The sequence below is a fragment of the Anabrus simplex genome, chromosome 2 (genome assembly GCF_040414725.1).
Source record: "Anabrus simplex isolate iqAnaSimp1 chromosome 2, ASM4041472v1, whole genome shotgun sequence".
NCBI classification, from domain to species: domain Eukaryota; kingdom Metazoa; phylum Arthropoda; class Insecta; order Orthoptera; family Tettigoniidae; genus Anabrus; species Anabrus simplex.
In genome coordinates this window covers 329049918-329070983 of record NC_090266.1, presented here as the reverse complement: position 1 = coordinate 329070983, position 21066 = coordinate 329049918, and the positions used below count along the sequence as shown (strand labels likewise).

At 41.5% G+C, this 21066-nt stretch overlaps 1 protein-coding gene across 1 annotated transcript in view; it reads right to left on the bottom strand.

The window, feature by feature from the left end:
- The window catches only part of LOC136863533 (NACHT and WD repeat domain-containing protein 2), a 638416-nt gene that overhangs the window by 445339 nt on the left and 172011 nt on the right, over positions 1-21066 (bottom strand). The window contains exons 9-10 of the mRNA XM_067139918.2: positions 19541-19741; positions 14308-14447 (exon numbers count right to left, since the gene is read on the bottom strand). Coding sequence (XP_066996019.2) covers positions 14308-14447; positions 19541-19741 — 341 coding nt within the window. The remainder of the gene's footprint in view (positions 1-14307; positions 14448-19540; positions 19742-21066) is intronic.

Below are 21066 nucleotides of genomic sequence, written 5' to 3'. Positions count from 1 at the left end.
CCTTGGACGCCACAGATGCTCTAAGAAATGTCGCGAATAAATCGTTTGTTTTCAATATTTTAGTGTAATTTATTGAAAGACATTTTCGCGATCATTACCTTTATGCAAAGGGAAAGTTCCTATTTTTGCAACACTTTCTGTACATGGAATTGGGTCTCTTCCTTCTTAATAATAATAATAATAATAATAATAATAATAATAATAATAATAATAATAATAATAATAATAATAATAATAATAATAATCGGTCCTTGTTTTCTATAAATAAGTGGTACTCTTGTGAGGACTGTGGCCAGTGTTAATAAATTCCAATCTTAAATAGGGCCTAATAATCAATGGCAGTCGACGTGTCCCATATTTTCATGCTTGTACCTGATCTGGTCACCCCAGCACTAGACATATTATATGTGAAATTAAAAAAAACACTGCTAATAATTTTATGAGTATCAGTACTGCATATTTAAGCTCTTCTGTAAATCCCTATCCAAAAGTATACTACTGTGTGGACAGTAGTATACCTTTGGACAGTTCTGCCGCCACCTCCACCTCCGGCCCCTGGGAGAGACCTCCATCTCATGGAATGTGCTGACAAAGAGTTCATGTTAAACCTCACATAACCTCACTTGAAAAGAAGGGTGGTTGGCTAAGAGCGCGCTCTTAACCTCACATGACCTTGCGCTGGATACGTATTCAGGCTTAACTTCACACATCTCGCGTTCGACCCCGGTCCTAATGGCGTTAACCTTACAGACCTAAGTTCGACACCGAGGCTAACCACATAACAATACAGGTTTAACCTTACATGATGTTAATGGAAAAGAGTGTAGGCTTAACCTCACGCTGAGCGGGCGTTCACCTAACCGGATGCCCTTCCCTACACCATCTCGGACATAACTCTACACACTAGCTACTTGTGCATGCTTAACCTTACGCTGACCAGGAGTTAACCTAACAGGTTGCCCTTCCCTACACCTTGGCTGAAATTGAAGGCTTAACCTTATACCGACCAGGCGTAAACCTAACCGATAGCCCATCCCTACACAAGCTCGGACATAACTTTACACTCTAGGTAAGTGTGCAGGCTTAAGCGCACGCTGACCAGGAGTTAACCATACAGGTTGCCCTTCCCTACACCCTGGCTGAAAATGCAGGCTTAATCTTACACCGACCAGGCGTAAACCTAACCGACTGCCTTTCCATACACCAGTTCGGACATCTCGGACATAACTTTACACCCTAGCTAATTGTGCAGGCTTAACCTTACCCTGACCAGGTCTTAACCTAACCAGTTGCTCTTCCCTACCGTAGCTTAGCGGCTACACGTTGTACTAATAGGACTAGGGAGATGGTGTAAGACTTAATACTTGTGCTTTACTCGTAGGGGCATAACGTTGGAAGGCAACCTCAGGGGCTTGGAGCTGAACTTGGAACAAGGCGGCGGCTACACACATTATACTAATTGGACTAGGGAGCTGGTTTTTTTGCTAGGGGCTTTACGTCGCACCGACACAGATAGGTCTTATGGCGACGATGGGATAGGAAAGGCCTAGGAGTTGGAAGGAAGCGGCCGTGGCCTTAATTAAGGTACAGCCCCAGCATTTGCCTGGTGTGAAAATGGGAAACCACGGAAAATCATTTTCAGGGTTGCCGATAGTGGGATTCGAACCTACTATCTCCCGGATGCACGCTCACAGCCGCGCGCCTCTACGCGCACGGCCAACTCGCCCGGTGAAGCTGGTTTTAGATTTAATACATATGCTTTATTCATATGGGTGTAACATTGAGAAGCATCTTTGGAGATCGAAGCTGTGCGACTGAAGAGTCATTCCTCCTCCTCCTCCTCTGCCTCCCCATAAACTTTGACATCCTCCTCCTCAACCTTTTCCTCTTCCTCATAGACTTAGTAGCTTATGAATACTTCCTCCTCCTCCTGAGTGCAAGCACAACCTAACAGGCATGGATTCGACTCGAAGCTTACCCTCACAGGCCCTGGATTGGACCCTAGGCTTAACTTTAAATGAACGTTAGCTTTACAGACTCAAGTCTGATGTCCAAGTGTGCTAGCTTAACCTAACTGCCAACGTGATTATAGACAAGAGTGCTAGCTTAACCTAACAGACACTGGTTTGAAGCCAGGCGTAACCTTACAAGGGCGTTACAGGCTCAAGTTTGAGATTCGACCCCAGGCTTAACCTAACCAGAGAAGATGAGACATGGTCCAGGGTCTCTTGGAGCTGAGCTTGGAACAAGATGGTGGCTCCACATTGTACTAATGGGACTAGGGAGATGGTGTAAGGCTTACGTATGTGCTTTATTCATAGGGGCATAACATTTGGGAAGCATCTTTGATGCTCGAAGTTGAGCGACTGCAGAGTCCAATACGCTACTGTCTGAGCTGACGCGTAACGCGCTGTTGGTGTTTTAGTGATTGGAACACACATTTTTTAAATTTTAACTTTAGAGCTTATAGATTTAAACTTTAGAGACTTATAGTAGCGTACTGTATTACTTACATCTCTTAGAGACCAAAACGTGGTGTGTTAAGATCCGAAAAATTGTTCGTGCTACTTGTATAACAAGAGATTTTAAGACTTACTTAAAAAATCCCCGCCCCCGACTTGAGATCGAACTATGTACTCGGAGTGAACAGCTTAAACGTAATTCAAACATCCGACTCTAAGCAAATAAAAAGTCGCCGACTCGGGGTTTAGAATCTGGAACTCACTTGGATTTGGCCCAAACGGAGATCGAGTTGGGGACTCCCTTGAACTAAAAAAGAACTACTGTGGGACTAAATTCTGGCACTTCGATGAATCTAAGAAGCAGTTAGTAGGACATAAAGCTAATAACATTATTATTGAAGCCAAAATATCTGACGCAAACGGAGAAGAGTCTGGGACTCCCTTGAAAATGAGAAGAACTACTGCGGGACTAAATTACGGCACTTCGGCGTATCTAAAACATATTTAATAGGACGTAAAGCAAATATCATTATTAATATTTGACCCAAACAGAGATCGAGTCTGGAACTTCCTAGAACAAAAGTTACATTAGTAAAAATATCTAACCTACACAGGGATCGAGTCTAGGACTCCCTTGAACAAAAAGAAGAACGGACATCGAACTTGGAGCTCTCTTAGACTGAAGCTCAACATAACCAGGAAATTGAATACTAGATTTTTCTTGGACCGAAGACAAGTGTGACCTAACAGCTCAATTCGCTACAGAAAAGGAATGCTGAAAATGTATTATGAAGCGAACAGTCACGCCTCAGCAGAACTGTTTCTGCAAGCAGCAAGGGTTACTAACTTAGCAAAATTTGCGAATGTAGCTTTTTGTGCATTTAGCCATGTGCTCGTACATCTCATCACGCCGGTCTGCGTGTGAAAAAATATGCATACGTTTGAACTTTGGCCGATTGCCCTTCCTACAGCAGTTCGGACATAATTTTACACCCTAGCTAATTGTACAGGCTTAACCACGCGCTGTCCAGGCATTTATCTAACCGGTTACCCTTCCTTTCACGAGCTTAACGGCTACGCGTTGTAGTAATACGACTAGGGAGATGGTGTAAGACTGAATACATGTGCTTTATTCATAGGGGCGTAACGTTGGAAGATAACCTCAGGGGGCTTGGAGCTGAGCTTGGAACAAGATGGCGGCTACACACATTGTACTGATAAGACTAGGGAGATGGTGTAAGGCTTAATATATTTACTTTATTCATAGAGAGTGTAACGTTGGAAGGCACCCTCAGGGAGCTTGTAGCCGAACTTGGAACAAGATGGCGGCACAGGACTAGGAAGATGGTGTAAGACTTAATGAATATGGAACGTTGGAATGCAACCTCAGGGGCTTGGAGTTGAACTTGAAAATATATGGAGGCTACACACATTGTATTATTGGGACTAGGGAGCTGGTGTTAGACGTAATACATATGCTTTATTCATAGGAGCTTAACATTGGGGAGCATCATTGGGGCTCGAAGCTGAGCGGTCGCAGAGTCCAATACGCTAGCGTTTGAGCTGATGCATAGATCCGATCCCATGCTTAACCTAACTAGACAAGATGAGACATGGTTCAGGGTATTTTTGGAGCTGAACTTGGAACAAGATGGCGGCTAAACACAGTTTTAATAGGACTAGGGAGATGGTGATATACTTTATTTATAGCTCGAAGCTGGGCAACTGCTGAGTCGAATACGTTAGCATCTGATGCGTAACGCATTGGTGGTTTTGAGTGTTTGGAACGCTGAATTTTTATTGTAACATTACGACCTTTTAAATTTGAACGATAGAGACTTTCAATTGTCTACTATAATCATATCGTATCGAAGAGCAAGTGCGACATCTTCACGAGTTACCGTGGACCACCGCACAGATGGCACTGCCATCCACAGTGATGACTGAGCGCGAGGATAACAGAGGCATTACTGGGACTACTACTTCAAAATCTACTAAGTAACTCAAGTATGCAACTTACGTTTGAAAATGATTTCATCTGCTGGACACATTGAAATATATCCTGGATGATTTCGCTGCCTTCTAAGTAACCAGCTCCATTCTTATCTCCTTTGTGCGAAAGAAGAATCGACATTTCAAGTAGTGAAATACGAGTTTTGGTAGCAAACACAGCGCATTATATTCACAGCATTCCAACTGCATTGGCTTCACTTTAATAACATCTAATTTATCCAAGCACTCGAAGAAAGTATCACCCCATAAACTATACATACAGGATAGCTTTTCCGCAACAACATTTTCTACTCGCAACAACACATTATAAACACTTTCCGACACATACATGAGATATGTGGCGCTTTTTGGAATAAGCCGTAATCTTTAATTAGTGTTAGGGAGGCAGGTACATTATCAGTCGGTTTGCCGAAAAGGAAAGGACGACATAAGTCACACTGAATCGCTTTTGAAATATTCTGCAATATGTATCCGGCTAAATGATGCAGTAAGTACTCTTTGCTACAATTCCGCCCACTTAACTCAGGTAAACTGTTTTCCCAGTGTGGTATTTGAATGTCATTTTCGATGTTCTCAATTTTTTTCCTGATTTCATCTACATCTTGTGTCTTCACTGCACGATTTTTACTTTCAATTTCTCTTGCAGGAATACGCATTTGATTAACAAAAGACGTCAATGCGGATTCAGTTCTGTACTCACTCTTTCCACCAGACGATAAGGCAAGTTTAGTCGGTACGTAAATAGACTGCAACGTGTGTAAATGTAGAAAGTCAATAGTGGACGTATGATCATCACAAATTAGTGATCGCAGGATACCGAAATGACGTTCTAGGGAATCTTGATTAAATTGTCCTGTCAAAATGTACCTATAATTGTGTTCCCACAAATATTCAAACAATTCTAAGGTACTTTCCCGGTAACGCTTAAAGACTCCTGTGTCCTTTGTGAAGCGAATGAATTTCGAGTATCTCTGAGAACATTATGCCATTTAATTCAAGTTTCATGTGCCTGTGATCCTTTATACAGTGCTTGAGTGGGAATAGCCGAATTTAATGCGTCAATCAGACAGTTTAAATCGCTTGTGAAAATTTCCGTTTGTTTGCTGTCTTCTAAATTCTGTGTTTAAGTACCCCGATAGAATGCTATACCATTAGCGACTGATCTACTGAATAGTTGAAATGCCAGTCTTACATTCATTCGCTGAAACGAATTAGAATCCAAGTGGGCAGAGGTCAGTTTGTAGCAAACTTTCAATCCGAAAAATTCTGGAGACGAGTCACGTTCGTAAATTTTCCTGTAGAATGAATGATCAACAATATTGCTATTATAATTAACCTGTCCTTTGTCATGAAAATGATTTCTTACACATTTAAATATATGTGGCGCGTCTGAAAATGCCCATAATTTTCTGTAGGAGGAGCTGGATTGGAAATATAACACTTTAGATTCTTTATGTTACCAGGTATTCCTAAGCATTTCCACAACTTTTTATTCGACAGGCTACCATCCAATGTGAAACCAATGATTCGGACACCTACTTGCTCTAATTGTATGACGACTTGAATGAGAATGTTTGCAATTATATCACCAGGGGTGGCGTTCCGGCTAGGCGCTATGGGTTGTATCCAATTATATAGAAAAGGAACAAACATTAAAACTAGAGCATGATTTGCCAACTGACCCTTGCTTTTATCTTCAGTAAATTTCCCCAAATCAACAAAACATTTCACTTGCAACGATTCCGAGTTAAAGCGAATTTCTTCTCGTAACTTTACCTCGTCAAATACCAACATCCCTAAGCGTTCATGTTTCTCCTTTCCATTAAAAAAAATCTCATTTATGCCCTACGAACATTTTAGGCCCTTCACCAAATTTCTCAAGTGAGATTCAGAAGGCAAAAGCAGCATGTCATGATTTAAACAGTGCCGATAACCCTTGGAGACTTTAGTTTTTAAAGAAGTGTATCAAGAAGAAATTCATCATTATATCTCATTCCTTTTTTCACTTTTCGCTTGACATTTCTTTAACATTGTATCGACTATAATTTTCTGTTCTTTTTTTGCTGAGAGAACCGAATTGTTTTGACTGAATGAAATTTCTTTTTCATTTCATATCAGGAATGTCTTTTTCAAGCAAATATTTCTTAGCTTGAGCGACATTGAGTTGATTCTGCGTTCTAATGAAATTACGTTTCTGATTCTTCAATCTCCTCTTTTATAGCGCAATTGTTTTCCTAGCATCTGCGACATTAGATCTATCTTCAATCGCCGAGCATACAGGTTGATCGCTATCACTGATATTTACGATCTGTTCAGGGCTTTTATTAGAGAAATCTCTTCGTGTGGATTGCCTATTCGTGGGGAAAATGCGTTTCTTAACTGCCTTAGAAATATACTTGGGTAGATTAGGAAATATGTGAGGAAATGCTTCTGGTTTTAATTTCTAGCGCTGTCTTGATATCTCTACTCTTTCACCATTCACCGTAAACGAGTCTACTTTTACTAGAAAGTCATCGCAAAAATGAATGCCACACACGAAACAGTTCTGAGTTAATTTTCGGTCTTATCTATGGATAGCCTTCTCCCATTTCAGTAAAACACCACTCTCTTTAGGGGGCCTAAAGAAATGCCTACCTGAAGACGATCGGTCATATCCAGATCTGCAGCCGGGTACAAAACAGAAGGGCATGATGTGGTAGTTTCCTCCCGCACTGATAAATTATACGTTGCGAAAAACACGAGCGAGGTATTTAAAACATAACACTTCTCACACCACTCAATCGGGAATACACAAATAATGCAAACTGTCGAAACATCTCTGACAGCGACAATAATGAGCAATAAAAATTACTACAACTGAAGGCGAATATAACGCGGGCTAATGGCCAAGGGTCTCTGTTGACAACACAATCGCCTGTGCTGCCACCAAATGGGTGTCCCACCAACCTCTTGAGCTCTCTTACGGGCGAACGGAGATGTCGCACTTCCTCTTCGATACGCTATGCTATCATGTTAACAATACTTAGGGTTTAAAACTTTGTGTTCAGAACCGAATAAAGTTCGCGCTACACATGGTGAGGAATCGACCCCAGCACTCTTTCCCATAGACTGCTGACTATCATAGTAACTAAATGAGTTTGCGTTAAATTCAAAACACTTGGAAGAAAACAAAAGTTAACAAATAAAGGTCAGACATACAGTATTTGCGAGTTTGAAGTTACAAGAGAACAAGACTTAATCAATAGAGATTAGACGGAATAATTTTTTTTTTGCTTTACGTCGCACCGACACAGATAGGTCTTACGGCGACGATGGGGTAGGAAAGGCCTAGGAATTGGAAGGAAGCGGCCGTGGCCTTAATTAAGGTACAGCCCCGGCATTTGCCTGGTGTGAAAATGGGAAACCACGGAAAACCATCTTCAGGGCTGCCGATAGTGGGGCTCGAACCCACGATCTCCCGATTACTGGATACTGACCGCACTTAAGCGATTGCAGCTATCGAGCTCGGTATTAGACGGAATAGTAAAGAGTCCAACATAGTTGCACGTTTACGATTAGAAAAGTCAAGAGTTGACTAATAAAGGCCGGACAGAGTTGCGAGTTTGAAGTTAGAATAGAACAACAATTCATTAATAGAGATTGGAAGATAAACAAAAGTTGACCAATAAAGGTCAGACACAGTTGCAATTTTATGGTACAATAGAACAAAAATTCATCAATAGAGATTAGACGTAAGCGTAAAGAGTCAGTCCTAGTCCCAATGTTAAAAATATATAGAATCATAAAATAACAAGGCAAGTATTCACGATGAGCTTCCTGATGACTGATAACAGACATGCTGTTGATAGCCCCGACTTTAAACTGCAATCCAAATTTCAAACGTATGCATATTTTTTCACACGCAGACTGGGGCGATGACATATACGAGCACATGGCTAAATGCACAAAAAACTACATTCGCACTTTTTTGCTAGGCTAGTAACCCTTGCTGCTTGCAGAAACAATTCTGTGAACGTATGCAGCTTTTTCTTACAAGCAAAAAAATTCACTAAATCTTTTTCAGTATGACTAACTTCCATGCCGTCGAAACCATCAGACAAATCTGCAGCACACTTAATTCTCTTTCTCACATAAATGAAAAATAGTCTTTACACAACAATACTTTCTACCTCAATAAATTGTTCTGCATTCCCACGCTGTCTTTTAACGACTTCCACTACTTCCCGACATGCATTGCAACACAGCCATTCAAATAACTTCCACACATGTAGTAGCCTAATGAACGCCTTTTATTACCGTAACCGTTTTGGGTAAGCGTTTGTAGCGAAGGACATCCCAAAGCACACATGTAGTAGCCTAATGAACGCCTTTTATTACCGTAACCGTTTTGGGTAAGCGTTTGTAGCGAAGGACATCCCAAATCACACATGCAGTAGCCTAATGAACGCCTTTTATTACCGTAACCGTTTTGGGTAAGCGTGTGTAGCGAAGGACATGCCAAATCATGTAAATCGACCAGGTGACACGACGTGGGGATATAAGGACGTAGCCATTCCATTTTCTCACTACCTTTCACAAATATAACACGAGCACCAAAAAAATAGGCCTTCATAATCATAGATGTAAACCTATAGGTCTAGATGTTCCTTAACCATGCCGTTTGTTTTCTGTCTTCTTCCGACTGTATATGCAGCGGATATGGTGGTTCAAAAGAAACACCACTCATACTCGGCCACTACAGCGTCGTACAATCTATAACAGCAACTTCCTTCAGTGCAAACGTGTTCCCATTTACCTTAAAACCTTGTACATCTACAATTCGTGTTCTCGCCACTTTTAAAACAAATTATTACTTGCAGCAGTTTTCACACTTCTACCACTCATAATACCTCCTCAGACACTGTGACTCAACGACTTATCCCTTGCATACATATACCTCTTGTAACAGAAACATACTCTGTAGCTAATTTTTTATCAAATATTAGTCTACAACCATCGACAACTGTACTTCACGGTTAGTCACGATGTCGAAGTATTTCATTTTAATTATTGGCACCGTGGAAAAACCTTTTCGGCCAACGCCCAAGATGGCGCAGAGTAGTCTAAACACAGATTCTAGCCGGCAAAAAATCGATAAAATCGAAGTCACGAAATCGCTGAAAAACGTTTGGGAATTCATTACAGACACCGCAGGTACCTCATATCTGCCCTACATAATGTGCTTGGAGTGTGCAAGTGGCGGGGAATGAAGCACAAACATGACAATTTTAAAAACTTGGAAAAAATTAAACATTTATATCTTATTGGGACCAACCAGGTTATTGAAGAACCCCTTTTTGGAGGGTATTTGTTGAGTAAATTCATAATGGTAAGCCCTTCTGCATGGGCTACAAATACCGTATCAACTAGTTAACGTCACCATTTTGTAGACTTCACTGTACTCCGATTTTACGGCGTTTTCAGGGCCGGAAACCGAAGTTACAGACAGTTATGAGTTACTGCTTGATTTAATCGAGTTTATACACTATACTAAAGATTTTCCTCCAAAAATCAACTGCCACTTCTTGTAACTTTTTGTTGCTGGCGGTATTTGCTTATAAGCAACCCGAAAAAATTTCACCCCACTGCTTTTTCTTATCAGTGTCATTCCCCCATCCTACCCTCTACCCGCAACGCAACACCCACCGTCTGTGACTCATGGCCTACACCACTCCAAGCCTTTCTATTTTAGCTCGACAGAAAAAGGGACACGTGCGGTTTTTATTTGTTGTAGTGAAGCAGGTGTAACACTGGAGTCTGCCTCAGTGCCCTATCGGCAGTCGTTGTGTGACCACTTGCGCGTTGAGTGCTGTGTAGTGTATTTCCTCAATTCGACGTTATCATGGCGAACACTACTACTAATATTACTTATCTATCTCCATATAACCATTTTAAAAAGTCCAAGTCTTGTGAAGTGAAAGAAATACCAACGTGCACCAAAGCAGAATCAGTGAAATATTTAAAGTTGCATGTTTGCAAAGAACTCGGCAAAAACTTACAGCTCCTTGAAGATACGTCGGAAGCAGCTTTATCAAAGAAAACTGTAGGTAAGTTTCTGGTTTTCTGTCAACAATTCATTTATTGAGATCAGTAAGAAATTGGGCTGTACAAAAATTACTTGAGAGCTCATGGGAAGGACGAATGGTTCAGACCAAATTTTACCCGAGGGAAGGAGGGGGGCGGGGATCCGAGAATGTTTGATAAAATTTCCAAATACCTAATATTAAGCTGTGCGCTCGCGCCTGTTGTATCTTAAAAACACACACACACACTGCCAGCTGTTTATTTTATGGAAGATTTTCGATCAAATCGAACGAGTTCTTACAAACGGGAGAGAGGAAGTGTCCTAAAGTTTCTTTTAAAAATCCTTACGTAATTATTGAACGGTCTCTATGACATACATCATATAGCCATATATATGCCGTATGTTATTTATAGGTTTTTGCTCAACTCTGAAATCAAAATGGAAGAGCTGTAAGCGAACTGAGTCTCATTTCTTTAAAAATAATGGAAAGTGGCTTGAGTATCGCCTTCAGTTACCAGGATTAAAGCAAAAACCACATAATCTGACCCCAAAATCGAGTCCCACGGGAGAAACTCCGAGCACTAGTCGAGTAAGACCACTGAAGGACTTCGAAGAGCTTAGTGACCGATCCAAAAGGCTGGGAACGGAAGAGTTAAGGTCTAGCGTCTCTCCAACGGAACTATACCATGCAGCTTCATCGTCGTTATTTTCAGAGGGAAAACGTGCCGCATGATCTTTGTTGGCTGAAGCTACCCGTTACTCACCCAATTGACCTGTGAGAATGCGAAGAATTCTTCGAAGAGCCAACGATCCGAAAAACCCGATACGTTACACCCCCGAAGAAGCTCTTGCCTTACTGATCGTAGAGAAAGGTCTGTCGAAGAAAGGATATATAGATCTCCTATAATAAAATTTTGAAGGCCAAAGAGAAATGTTATCCGGAGGGAATAGTTGTAAATGATTATGGTAAGTTGTGCACGTATCAATTAATACTCTTAAAAATTAATATCCATTTCAAATACTGTAACAAAGAACTGTTGTAGTGTGTCAACATTGTGATATCGTATTTTAGTAATTTCATATGACGTTTATACTCCTTTTTACGTTTATGTTAGGAGCTACCATTCCACTACAGAGTTTGATGGACCACACATGCAACCGCATAATCGAGACTCTCGAAATTCCAGCAGATTTCAATGTATCAGAGGACGATAAAATAGAGTTACTGGCAAAATGGGGCTGCGATGGAAGTTCGGGCCAAAATGAATATATGCAGCATTTAACCAGCACGGAAAGCAAAGACCAACCATCCGTCCATGAGCGCAATTTTTCGGACAAGCATGTTTTCAATGGTGCCACTTCGCCTTGTCACTACCAGTATCACCAAGAAAAAGAATGTACTATGGGAGAACCCAAAATCATCCTCAGCGCGATACTGTCGACTGATGAAGTTCTTTTACATGAAGGAAACTCAGGAGACAACTCGTCATGAAGTGCGAAAGACTGAGGAGGAAATTAAAAATCTTGCACACTTCGAAAAAGTTCTTAACGGTGAGCATAAATTTGCAGTATTTTGTTTTTAGATTCTATGCTTTACATCTTACTAATCTGTTTTTTGTCCTTTTTAGGAACAGCAGCTAAAGTAAACTACGCTTTGGTGTTAACCATGTTAGACACAAAGGTTATTTCAACACTGACAAATACTGGGAGTGCCACCTGCTATACCTGCGGATGCTTACCATCTCAAATGAATGATCTGCAATTAAATTCCAGTTTTTGTATTAGGGAGGAAAACCTAAAATATGGAGTTTCAGATCTGCACGCATGGATCAAGTTTTTGGAATGCATTCTCCACAGAGCTTACAAACTGGAATTGCAAAAAGGTAATTTAAACAGTAAACTTTAAAAGAATACCATGGATCTAACTATATTTCTTGACATTGAAATTTGTTGTTTAAAGGCAGTTTACGAAACACCACTATTCAGGATGCCATGTGGAAAGAGCTGGGCCTGAAATTTGAACACCGGCAACATCTCAAGAAGGTTCTTTCGCAATCCGAAAAGGGCAGCGGAAGCAACCGGAGTCAGCGAAGTATTAATCATCAGATTTGCTGTTATGTTGCAGGTACAAAAACAAAACCCAGATCAACTATATTTGGAATTAGTTCCTTCGCTTCACTATATTAATGCTCTTCGCTGTGTTTTAGGTGTTGTCCAATGGTCATCAGGTGAGCGATGAGGCTTTCAGCGCGTACGCTTTAGACACTGCAAAATTGTACGTGTCCTTATATAATTGGTATCCTATGCCTCCGACCGTCCACAAAATCTTAATTCATGGTGCTTAGGCAATCAGATACGCCCTTCTGCCAATCGGAAAGCTGTCCGAGGAGGCCCAAGAATCGCGAAACAAGGATTATAGGTTCTTTCGGGAGCACCAAACCGGAAAGACCTCCAGAAAGGACACAACAACTGATCTAATACACAGTCTCCTGTTTTCGTCGGACCCAGTAGTTACAAGGCACCTCATCAAAGCCCAAATTCACTGGAATGAACTGCCCCCTGAAGTACACGATTTGCTCGTGTTCGATGAGTACACAGATGAAGAGGAGGCTTCGGATAAAGAGACTTCTGAAGAAGAGACTTCCAAAGCAGAAGAAGAGGACGTTGAAATGTCAAATACAGATAGTGAACCCAAGACATGACTCGTAAGTAGCCTTACTAAGTAAGTAGCCTTAATAAGTGACATGGCGCTAAAAATATAATTTTATTCCTTTTTCAGGTCACCTTCTTCGCCAAACTGGCCTAACATTTACAATCGTTGATATATTTTAAATCATGGATTTAGATGACCGATTCTTATGAAAATAAAATCATGACATTTGTCAAGGATTCCGTATGGTTTTCTTTATAATCCCTCTTCATAATTTCATTAAAGAGTTAACGGGAGCGTAGAGCGCCATTCACCATCAATCCATTCGCGGAATACTAAATTTTGTCCGACTACCTTAAGTTTTGCGAGTTAGGGGACGCGTAGTGGATCCGCTACTCAGTTAATCGAAAATCTGTTAACGGATTCGTAATCAGCAACCTCGAGAACTCCCGAGTATGAATTTTCGTCGGCTTTGATATGATTTATTGCCGGCTAGAATCGGTGTTTAGACCACTGCGTGGAGCCTTGGCGGGAATCAGCGGACAACACCAAAGATGGCATCTTGGAGGGAAAGCCCCAGCCAACGCCCTAGTAACAACAACAGTAGCGAACTCTAACGTACATTTTGTTTATTTTTCACCCTGCCGAAGCCTTTTCCTCCATTTCTCCCAGCCAATCACCATTCACGATTTTACCGTCAAACATTTTTCAACAGTTGGTCACCTTGCCGAAGCCTTTTCCCGCCATTTCTCCCGACCAGTCACCATTCACGGTTTTCCCGCCAAACGTGACCGTTGAAATGACCTTGATTTTGTTTTCATCCCCCCAACTTCTCTCACCTTGCGCGTCGTGATGAGGATGAAATGATTATGAAGACGACACGTATACCCAGCCCTAATGTCAACGAAATTAACCAATTATGCTTAAAATTCCCGACCGTGTCGGGAATCGAACCCGGGACGCAGTGACCAAAGGCCAGCATGCTAACAATTTAGCCATGGAGCCGGACTAGCATACAGTAGAGTTCGAGAAGAATTGGGTGAAACGTCCAGGAATCATGGTAACCATTTCAGTCTAAGAGCACAGTGAAACATTTAACAGTGCAGCGTGTTATTTACCTTATGACCTGCATCGCTAGTTCCTCGCCCAAGGCTGTGACCTCTACGAAATTCTCCTCTATGTCTATCATGCGCCGAAGTAGATGGTAGTCACTGGAGACCTCAGGATTATTTTCTTCTGCAGCACAAGATACCATCAGCTAAAGAAGAAAGAAGAACAAGTGAGTGCAGTATCTTTATCCTGAAACTTACCTCCAGCACTCACGACAGTGAATGGGAGAACGTGTTAATAGTGTTTGAGGTTATGACATGGTATGGATTGGTCACCGCCGTCTCGATCCTCCAATACTGCCTGCTCTATGCGAGCCTTTTTGCGACTACGCTGCGACAACATTTCTCCGCTAGATGGCAGACATAGACGCCACAATGTTCTAAACTTATTCTAATGACGACAGCCTACAAACCACTATGCAGCATGGTCATATGTTCACTGAAGCTCGTAAATTACATCAGTAATATTAAATATCGGCAATATTACCTGTATGAAGTCGCAGTTGGCCTCTTCATGCACAACTTAAAGATTTTCCTGGACGAAGGCTTGGAGTGATACCGTACTTTTTGTGTTCTTGCCAACGCAATATCAAATAATAGAGATCTTACGAACTTGGTTAGAATAATATCACTAACAGTTTGCTGATGTTGTTTAACCTCACACTGTAACAAAACACATTCTGAAAGGGTTTTTTCTTGTTATTTGTTTTAGGTCGCACCGACACAGATAGGTCTTATGACGACGATGGGATAGGAAAGGCCTAGGAATGGGAAGGAAGCGACCGTGGCCTTAATTAAGGTACAGCCCCAGCATTTGCCTGGTGTGAAAATGGAAAACCACGGAAAACCATCTCCAGGGCTGCCGACAGTGGGGTACGATCCCACTATCTCCCGTATGCAAGCTCACAGCTGCGCGCTCCTAACAGCACGGCCAACTCGCCCGGTATTCTGAAAGGGAAGACGTCGCAAGTCCTCGTATTACGCTCGTACGTTTGAAGAACTTCGTCAATAGGGCACAGCAGCTTAAACGAACTCCTGCAGATGTTTCACCAGAGCAACAAAACAAGGTTTGGGGTATCGAACTCCTCCTCTGTCCTGATGCATAATCAGTTCCATTTAGCGGTGTCGAAGCTCTAGGCAGTGAGATGTTGCTGACGCAAATATAACACTCCATTCTCTCTACAACAACACGAACCTAGTACCCGCAAATTAGGATTTGATTTCCTGTTTCTGGAATATTATCGTCGGGATATCTGAGGTTGTCCAAAATGTCTAAACATGAAGACGTTTGTTTTATGATTGTCCGTCACAGTTCTTATCACAAGGAATCCGCTATCCTCCACGGCTTTAATCACCTTCTGAAAAGAATCCGCAGCCTGTTTCCAGTCATTCGACCGGGAATGGAATGAATGAAGCCCCCATCTAGCAGCGACGATAGGAATTGTGCCGGCTGCCGAAGCCGGTCTTACTCCTCCGGAGCAATGATTAATGAATGACAGATGAAATGAAATGATATTCGAGAGTGTTGCTGGAATGAAATATGACAGGGAAAACCGGAGTATCCGGAGAAAACCCTGTCCCACCTCCGCTTTGTCCAGCACAAATCTCACATGGAGTGACCGGGATTTGAACCACATAACCCAGCGGTGAGAGGCCGGCGCGCTGCCGCCTGAGCCGCGGAGGCTCCATCACCTTCTGTAATAAGGTGTAAAGGCACAGATGCGAGAGTAATCTGAGGATATCCAATTACTTCCTTTATTAGGTCCTTGCCTAGATAAAGCCGACAGACGCTTTTCTCTTAATTCCCTTCTAGACGGTATTTCATGGAGTCTATCGTTTCTGGCTGCGAACCACCTTGCCGAGGTTGGCAAAATGGTACACAACAGTAGAATATTTCGGGGAAAGAATCTGAAGTTTCAGTTCTACGAAAAATATACCTTGCACAAACGGAAAGAAACAAGTACCAACACCTTAAAATCACTTTTGAAATATCTATAAGCATAACATGATTAATTAATTTCACAGTTCTACGTATACAAACTATCTCTTGTACGAACGGAAGTGAGCACACACGTTTACTCATTGTACGAAATAACTCAGGTTTTCACACACATTCATGCACCAATAACACAGTGCTACACCCACACTGACAGCGAAGATTGTGCGTCTATTGCTGCACTCTTAGCGCGACTTGGAGAAATATTGGTAGTCGCGCCTTCCTGTGTTAAACTATTATAGTGGCATAGAGCAGGCAGAGGATCGAGACGGCGGTGGGATTGGACAACAACAGAGGCGGATCCAGGAAGGGGCTAAGTGGGGCTTTAGCCAACCGCCTCCCCGCCCCCTCCCCCCACCCGCAACCAGTTACATTTAAAAATTACAAGTGTAATAGTTTGATTAAAATTTCAAGATTTTCTGGCTCAGAGATTTGATCTTGGATCAAATACGTCAGGTAAATTTATTGGAACACAGGCACTGATTTTAAATGAGCAACTTTTGGCATTTTACACACTCTGCTGCAGTCATCAACTGAACTTATTCATTATAGAAAGCTGTGACATTATGCGAATTGAAGAATATGTTAGTGATTATCTCATCAGCGACGTTTTTGTCTTTGCTTCTTCTCGTCTTCGAGGAGTGTTGTTAGTGAACGTGATGTGAGTGAGTCAAACAGGACCACGAAAAAGCATTTTGTCCTACTCATTGGTAGAAAGACACGATAGCTTCATTGTATTTCAGTAAATAATATTATATATTTTAAGGCTTGTTGAAAAAATAGAAGAAGGTCCAGATGGTGAGAAATTAAGCGAAACTGTTGCCTTAGGCCCGGTTTTGAGAAGAAGTGAACTTATCCTTGATTTGGAAACATCTGTTCACACTTTGGCCTACACTGTGAAACTAAGCAAAGTTCTTCCAAGATGCTAAACAATATTTATCATCTGCATTGTCTTATACTGGCACCGTAATAAGAAGATTGAATACAATGAGAACAAATACCGATGAAAAGTGTAAAGGCATTTTGATTGCAGCAAGTGACATGGCTACTTCAATGGGTGAAGAAATCCGCCTCCCACGTATTTGTGACAGGCAAACTCAAAAAACGAATGTGTTGACTAAGGATCCTGTGGAATACTTCAGGAAGATAGTAGGCTATACTTCCCTTTTGTCAACCCTCTAATAAGATTTTGTGATAATATTAACAAAGTGACCCCTTTAGTAGGGGTTATTTCCAGTTATATTTCGAAGTTTTCAGTAGACGAAGTTATTAAAGAAGTAGAGATGTTTGAGGCAGATTGCAACAAGTGCTGAATTAAGAGCAGAAATATCACTATGGAGAGACAATTGGGCAACGTCTCATCCAGAAGGAAATAGACGCCACAAATGTCCATTATTGGCTCTATGTAATGGAGGTTTCTTTCAATATTAGACTATTGCTACAAATACTTGCCATCCTGCCAGTCACAACAGCCTCTACAAAGAGACGTTTCACGGACCTACGCAAGTAAAAACCTCAAAGTACAATGGGAGGGAACAGGCTTAATGGACTTGCATTAGTAAAGAACCATACGGAAAGGTCGAAGAATGTTGAAGACCCCCTTAAGTCAAAACCACGAAGGCCGAATATTTATAACTGGTCAAATGTTGATTGATATGAACTGCTAATACGTACCTGTACATAGCAAAATTGATGTACTTTGGAACATTGTTTAATGGAATTATATTGTGGAATACATAGCAATGCATTTCCTTAACTAGCGTTTACTACACTGTAGCAATTTCCTTAAAATAAACTTGGGAAATTTCATCACTGCGGAAGTAAAATGTCCCAATTACTCGTTCCTCCTTTGTGATATGGTATTGTTTTCTAAGCAAATCCTTCCCTTTAGGAAATTCTGGATTCGCCTCTGTGCAACATACTGAGGAAGGGCATTATGGTGGGAAAGTCAACTCTTTATCGGCTATCCTCCAGTGATTTCTACAAGCAGTGGCGTATGCTGGGATTAAGACATGGGCTACCACTAGACTTAGGTTACCTCTTTTCGACGGTTGGTTTAGTGAACGTCAATCCTTCAGGGTTTTGAGCTGCAGCCAACGGAGAACCCTGCTGTGTTGTCAAGGGTGCTTTACAGGCTACTGCCAATACTCAACCCCTGATCAGTGGAGATGCTAGCCTAAGGTTTAGCAAATGAAAGTCCGGCTTTGTGGCTAAATGGATAGAACGTTTGCCTCTGGTCCGTGGCCTTAATTATGGTTCAGCCCCAGCATTTCCGTGATGTGAAATATTATTATTATTATTATTATTATTATTATTATTATTATTATTATTATTATTATTATTATTATTATTATTATTATTATTATTATTTTACAGCGGTCGTACCCATCGTTCACTGGTTAATTAGCTTCCTCGGGAGATCAGTGGTGGTGTCCGACCCATGATTACGGGTTCGATTTCAACCAACAAAAGAAAATACTAAACCTGAAAGATGGCATTTCATTTTAGTAGATCTACCAATAAAAATAAAACTATATTACTCCCCTAACAGCAGCCCTGCAGTCTCTTCCTACAAGGATGTAGAAGTAGACGGTAGTAAGGAATACCCGCACTCTCTTATCTATATCATTAAGTCAGACGTATGAGGTGAGGAAGTATATACGATGAGTAACGCGTGGTTGATTGAAGTGGCGATCTGACGGACGGAAGCCTAGCACACCCATCCTCCGCCGGTCCCCGCTCCTATCCGATATCAAGCAGCAAGCCGCGTGTGACGAGTCGAAGGGAGAGGGGCGAGAGTCTGGGCTGCAATATGTCTCCGATGCCTTGCTCTCAGAAATATAAATATGTGCGACGTTTTTCCTCACTGCGTTCAAGTTTTGTAAATGGAACAATGTTTCAGATGCTTACATTATAATCTGCTTTAGACTTCCATCATTCTCAATTGAGATTAAGGCTTCACTGATAGTCTTGGTAGCCCTCAGTATACGCCACTGTCTACAATGGAGCTTCATTTCAAATCACTGGAGTGAGTCCCAACGAGAAGTATCTAAGCAGTAATTATTCCGACAGCAGGCTGAGGTAAAGTGGTGATATTAAGGTGTGGGTGGGAAAGGAACAGAGGAGAATTCCAGAACAAAGAACTTGGCTAGGAGATAACTGCGTAGAGCGTTACCTCATCCATGTTATGTACAATGCGATCTATCATAATGTCCCTTCGTATTACGAAGCTGGATTACAACTCACCTTGCAGTACCTGGGTAGTCTAAGCGGCAACCAAGAGACTTTGTTCGCATCTTGGGCTCCTGTCAGCTGATCCACAGAGTCCAGAAACAAAATTATCGGCTGTTCTTTACTTGCATTGTTCAAGAGGTACTTGAAATGTGCTGTCAATGGCACTAAATCCACCGGAATATCCTCAAACGGAAGCATGTAGTTGTATGATATCTGTAATCAAGATGTACAACATCTAATTAAGTTTTGCAGACTCATTATGCAACGATGGAAACAGGCGTGAACACCAGCTACGAGTGGAATACATCCTGTGCATGACACACACACACACACACACACACACACACACACACACACACACACACACACACATACACACACACACACACACACACACACACACAAACACACACACACACACTAGACGAGCTGAGTAGCTCAGACGGCTGGCACCGGCGTTTTGAGACCAGGATGGCAGGTTCCATCCTGGCTCGGTCCAGTGGTATTTGAAGTGCTCAAATACGCCAGTCTCATGTCGGAAGGTTTAATGGTACGTAAAAGCGCTGAAAAGGGACAACATTCCGGCACCTCGGCGTCTCCGAAGCACTAAATAGTGGGACATAAAAGCAATGACATTATTATTTTATAATAATACACAACATAGCTACTGTGCCGATGTAATAATCAACATTGGCATCATAAGTCATGTTTCCAGCAGTTTTACGTCAAATCCGAACCACAGAGTCGTGTTAAAATCTGACAATGTTATCGCTGAAAGTAGTATCAAAGAGGGGAGGGTAAATGGGATGCAAAATGAGCAGTGTTTCAAATTTTCATTGTTTCAAGGGCTGGATGTGGAGACTTTTTGTCCGTTTTACCTGATTTTACGTGTATATGGTGGATGTTTACCTGACTTTCTTGCGAAGTTTGGATTTTGTGAATGTTACAATTTTAGACATTTCCCATTTCGGAACTTGAGCGGTGGTTGCTTGGTGTAAAAATGCGACGTAAAGGGCATCTAAGCATAAAAGTGGCAGGAGCTTTTTTGTCACGATTTCTGAAATTTTCCGGACGTTGGAATATTTTACATTTGAACAGTGTTTAGGAGTAAAAATTCATAGGGAAGAATATCTAAGGGTAAAAGTGTAAAAAGTGTCGAAGTTTCGACTTCCGACATGGGAAATTGTGTTGTATTCTGGGATTTGGGGATTTTGAATTCTGGAACTCTTTGTGACGAATGTTGGAAATTTTGTCATTTGAACAGCTGTTGTAAGTAACATTTAAAAAATTGACAATTAGGCAGTATGGTAATTGTGTTAACTGAACGAAATAAAATATATATTGCATTTACATCACACTTATACGAAATTGGGTTGATTAATCCATGAATTATACGTAGAATTAAAGCCTAGCCATTTGACGTAAAGTTTATTACCACGTTTCTGCAATACGTTTTCTACGATGTATGCTCTGGATACCACGTTTTCCTTAGTTCTTCGATGTAAAATCCTCCTTCAATCCGGTGATCGTTGGGATCG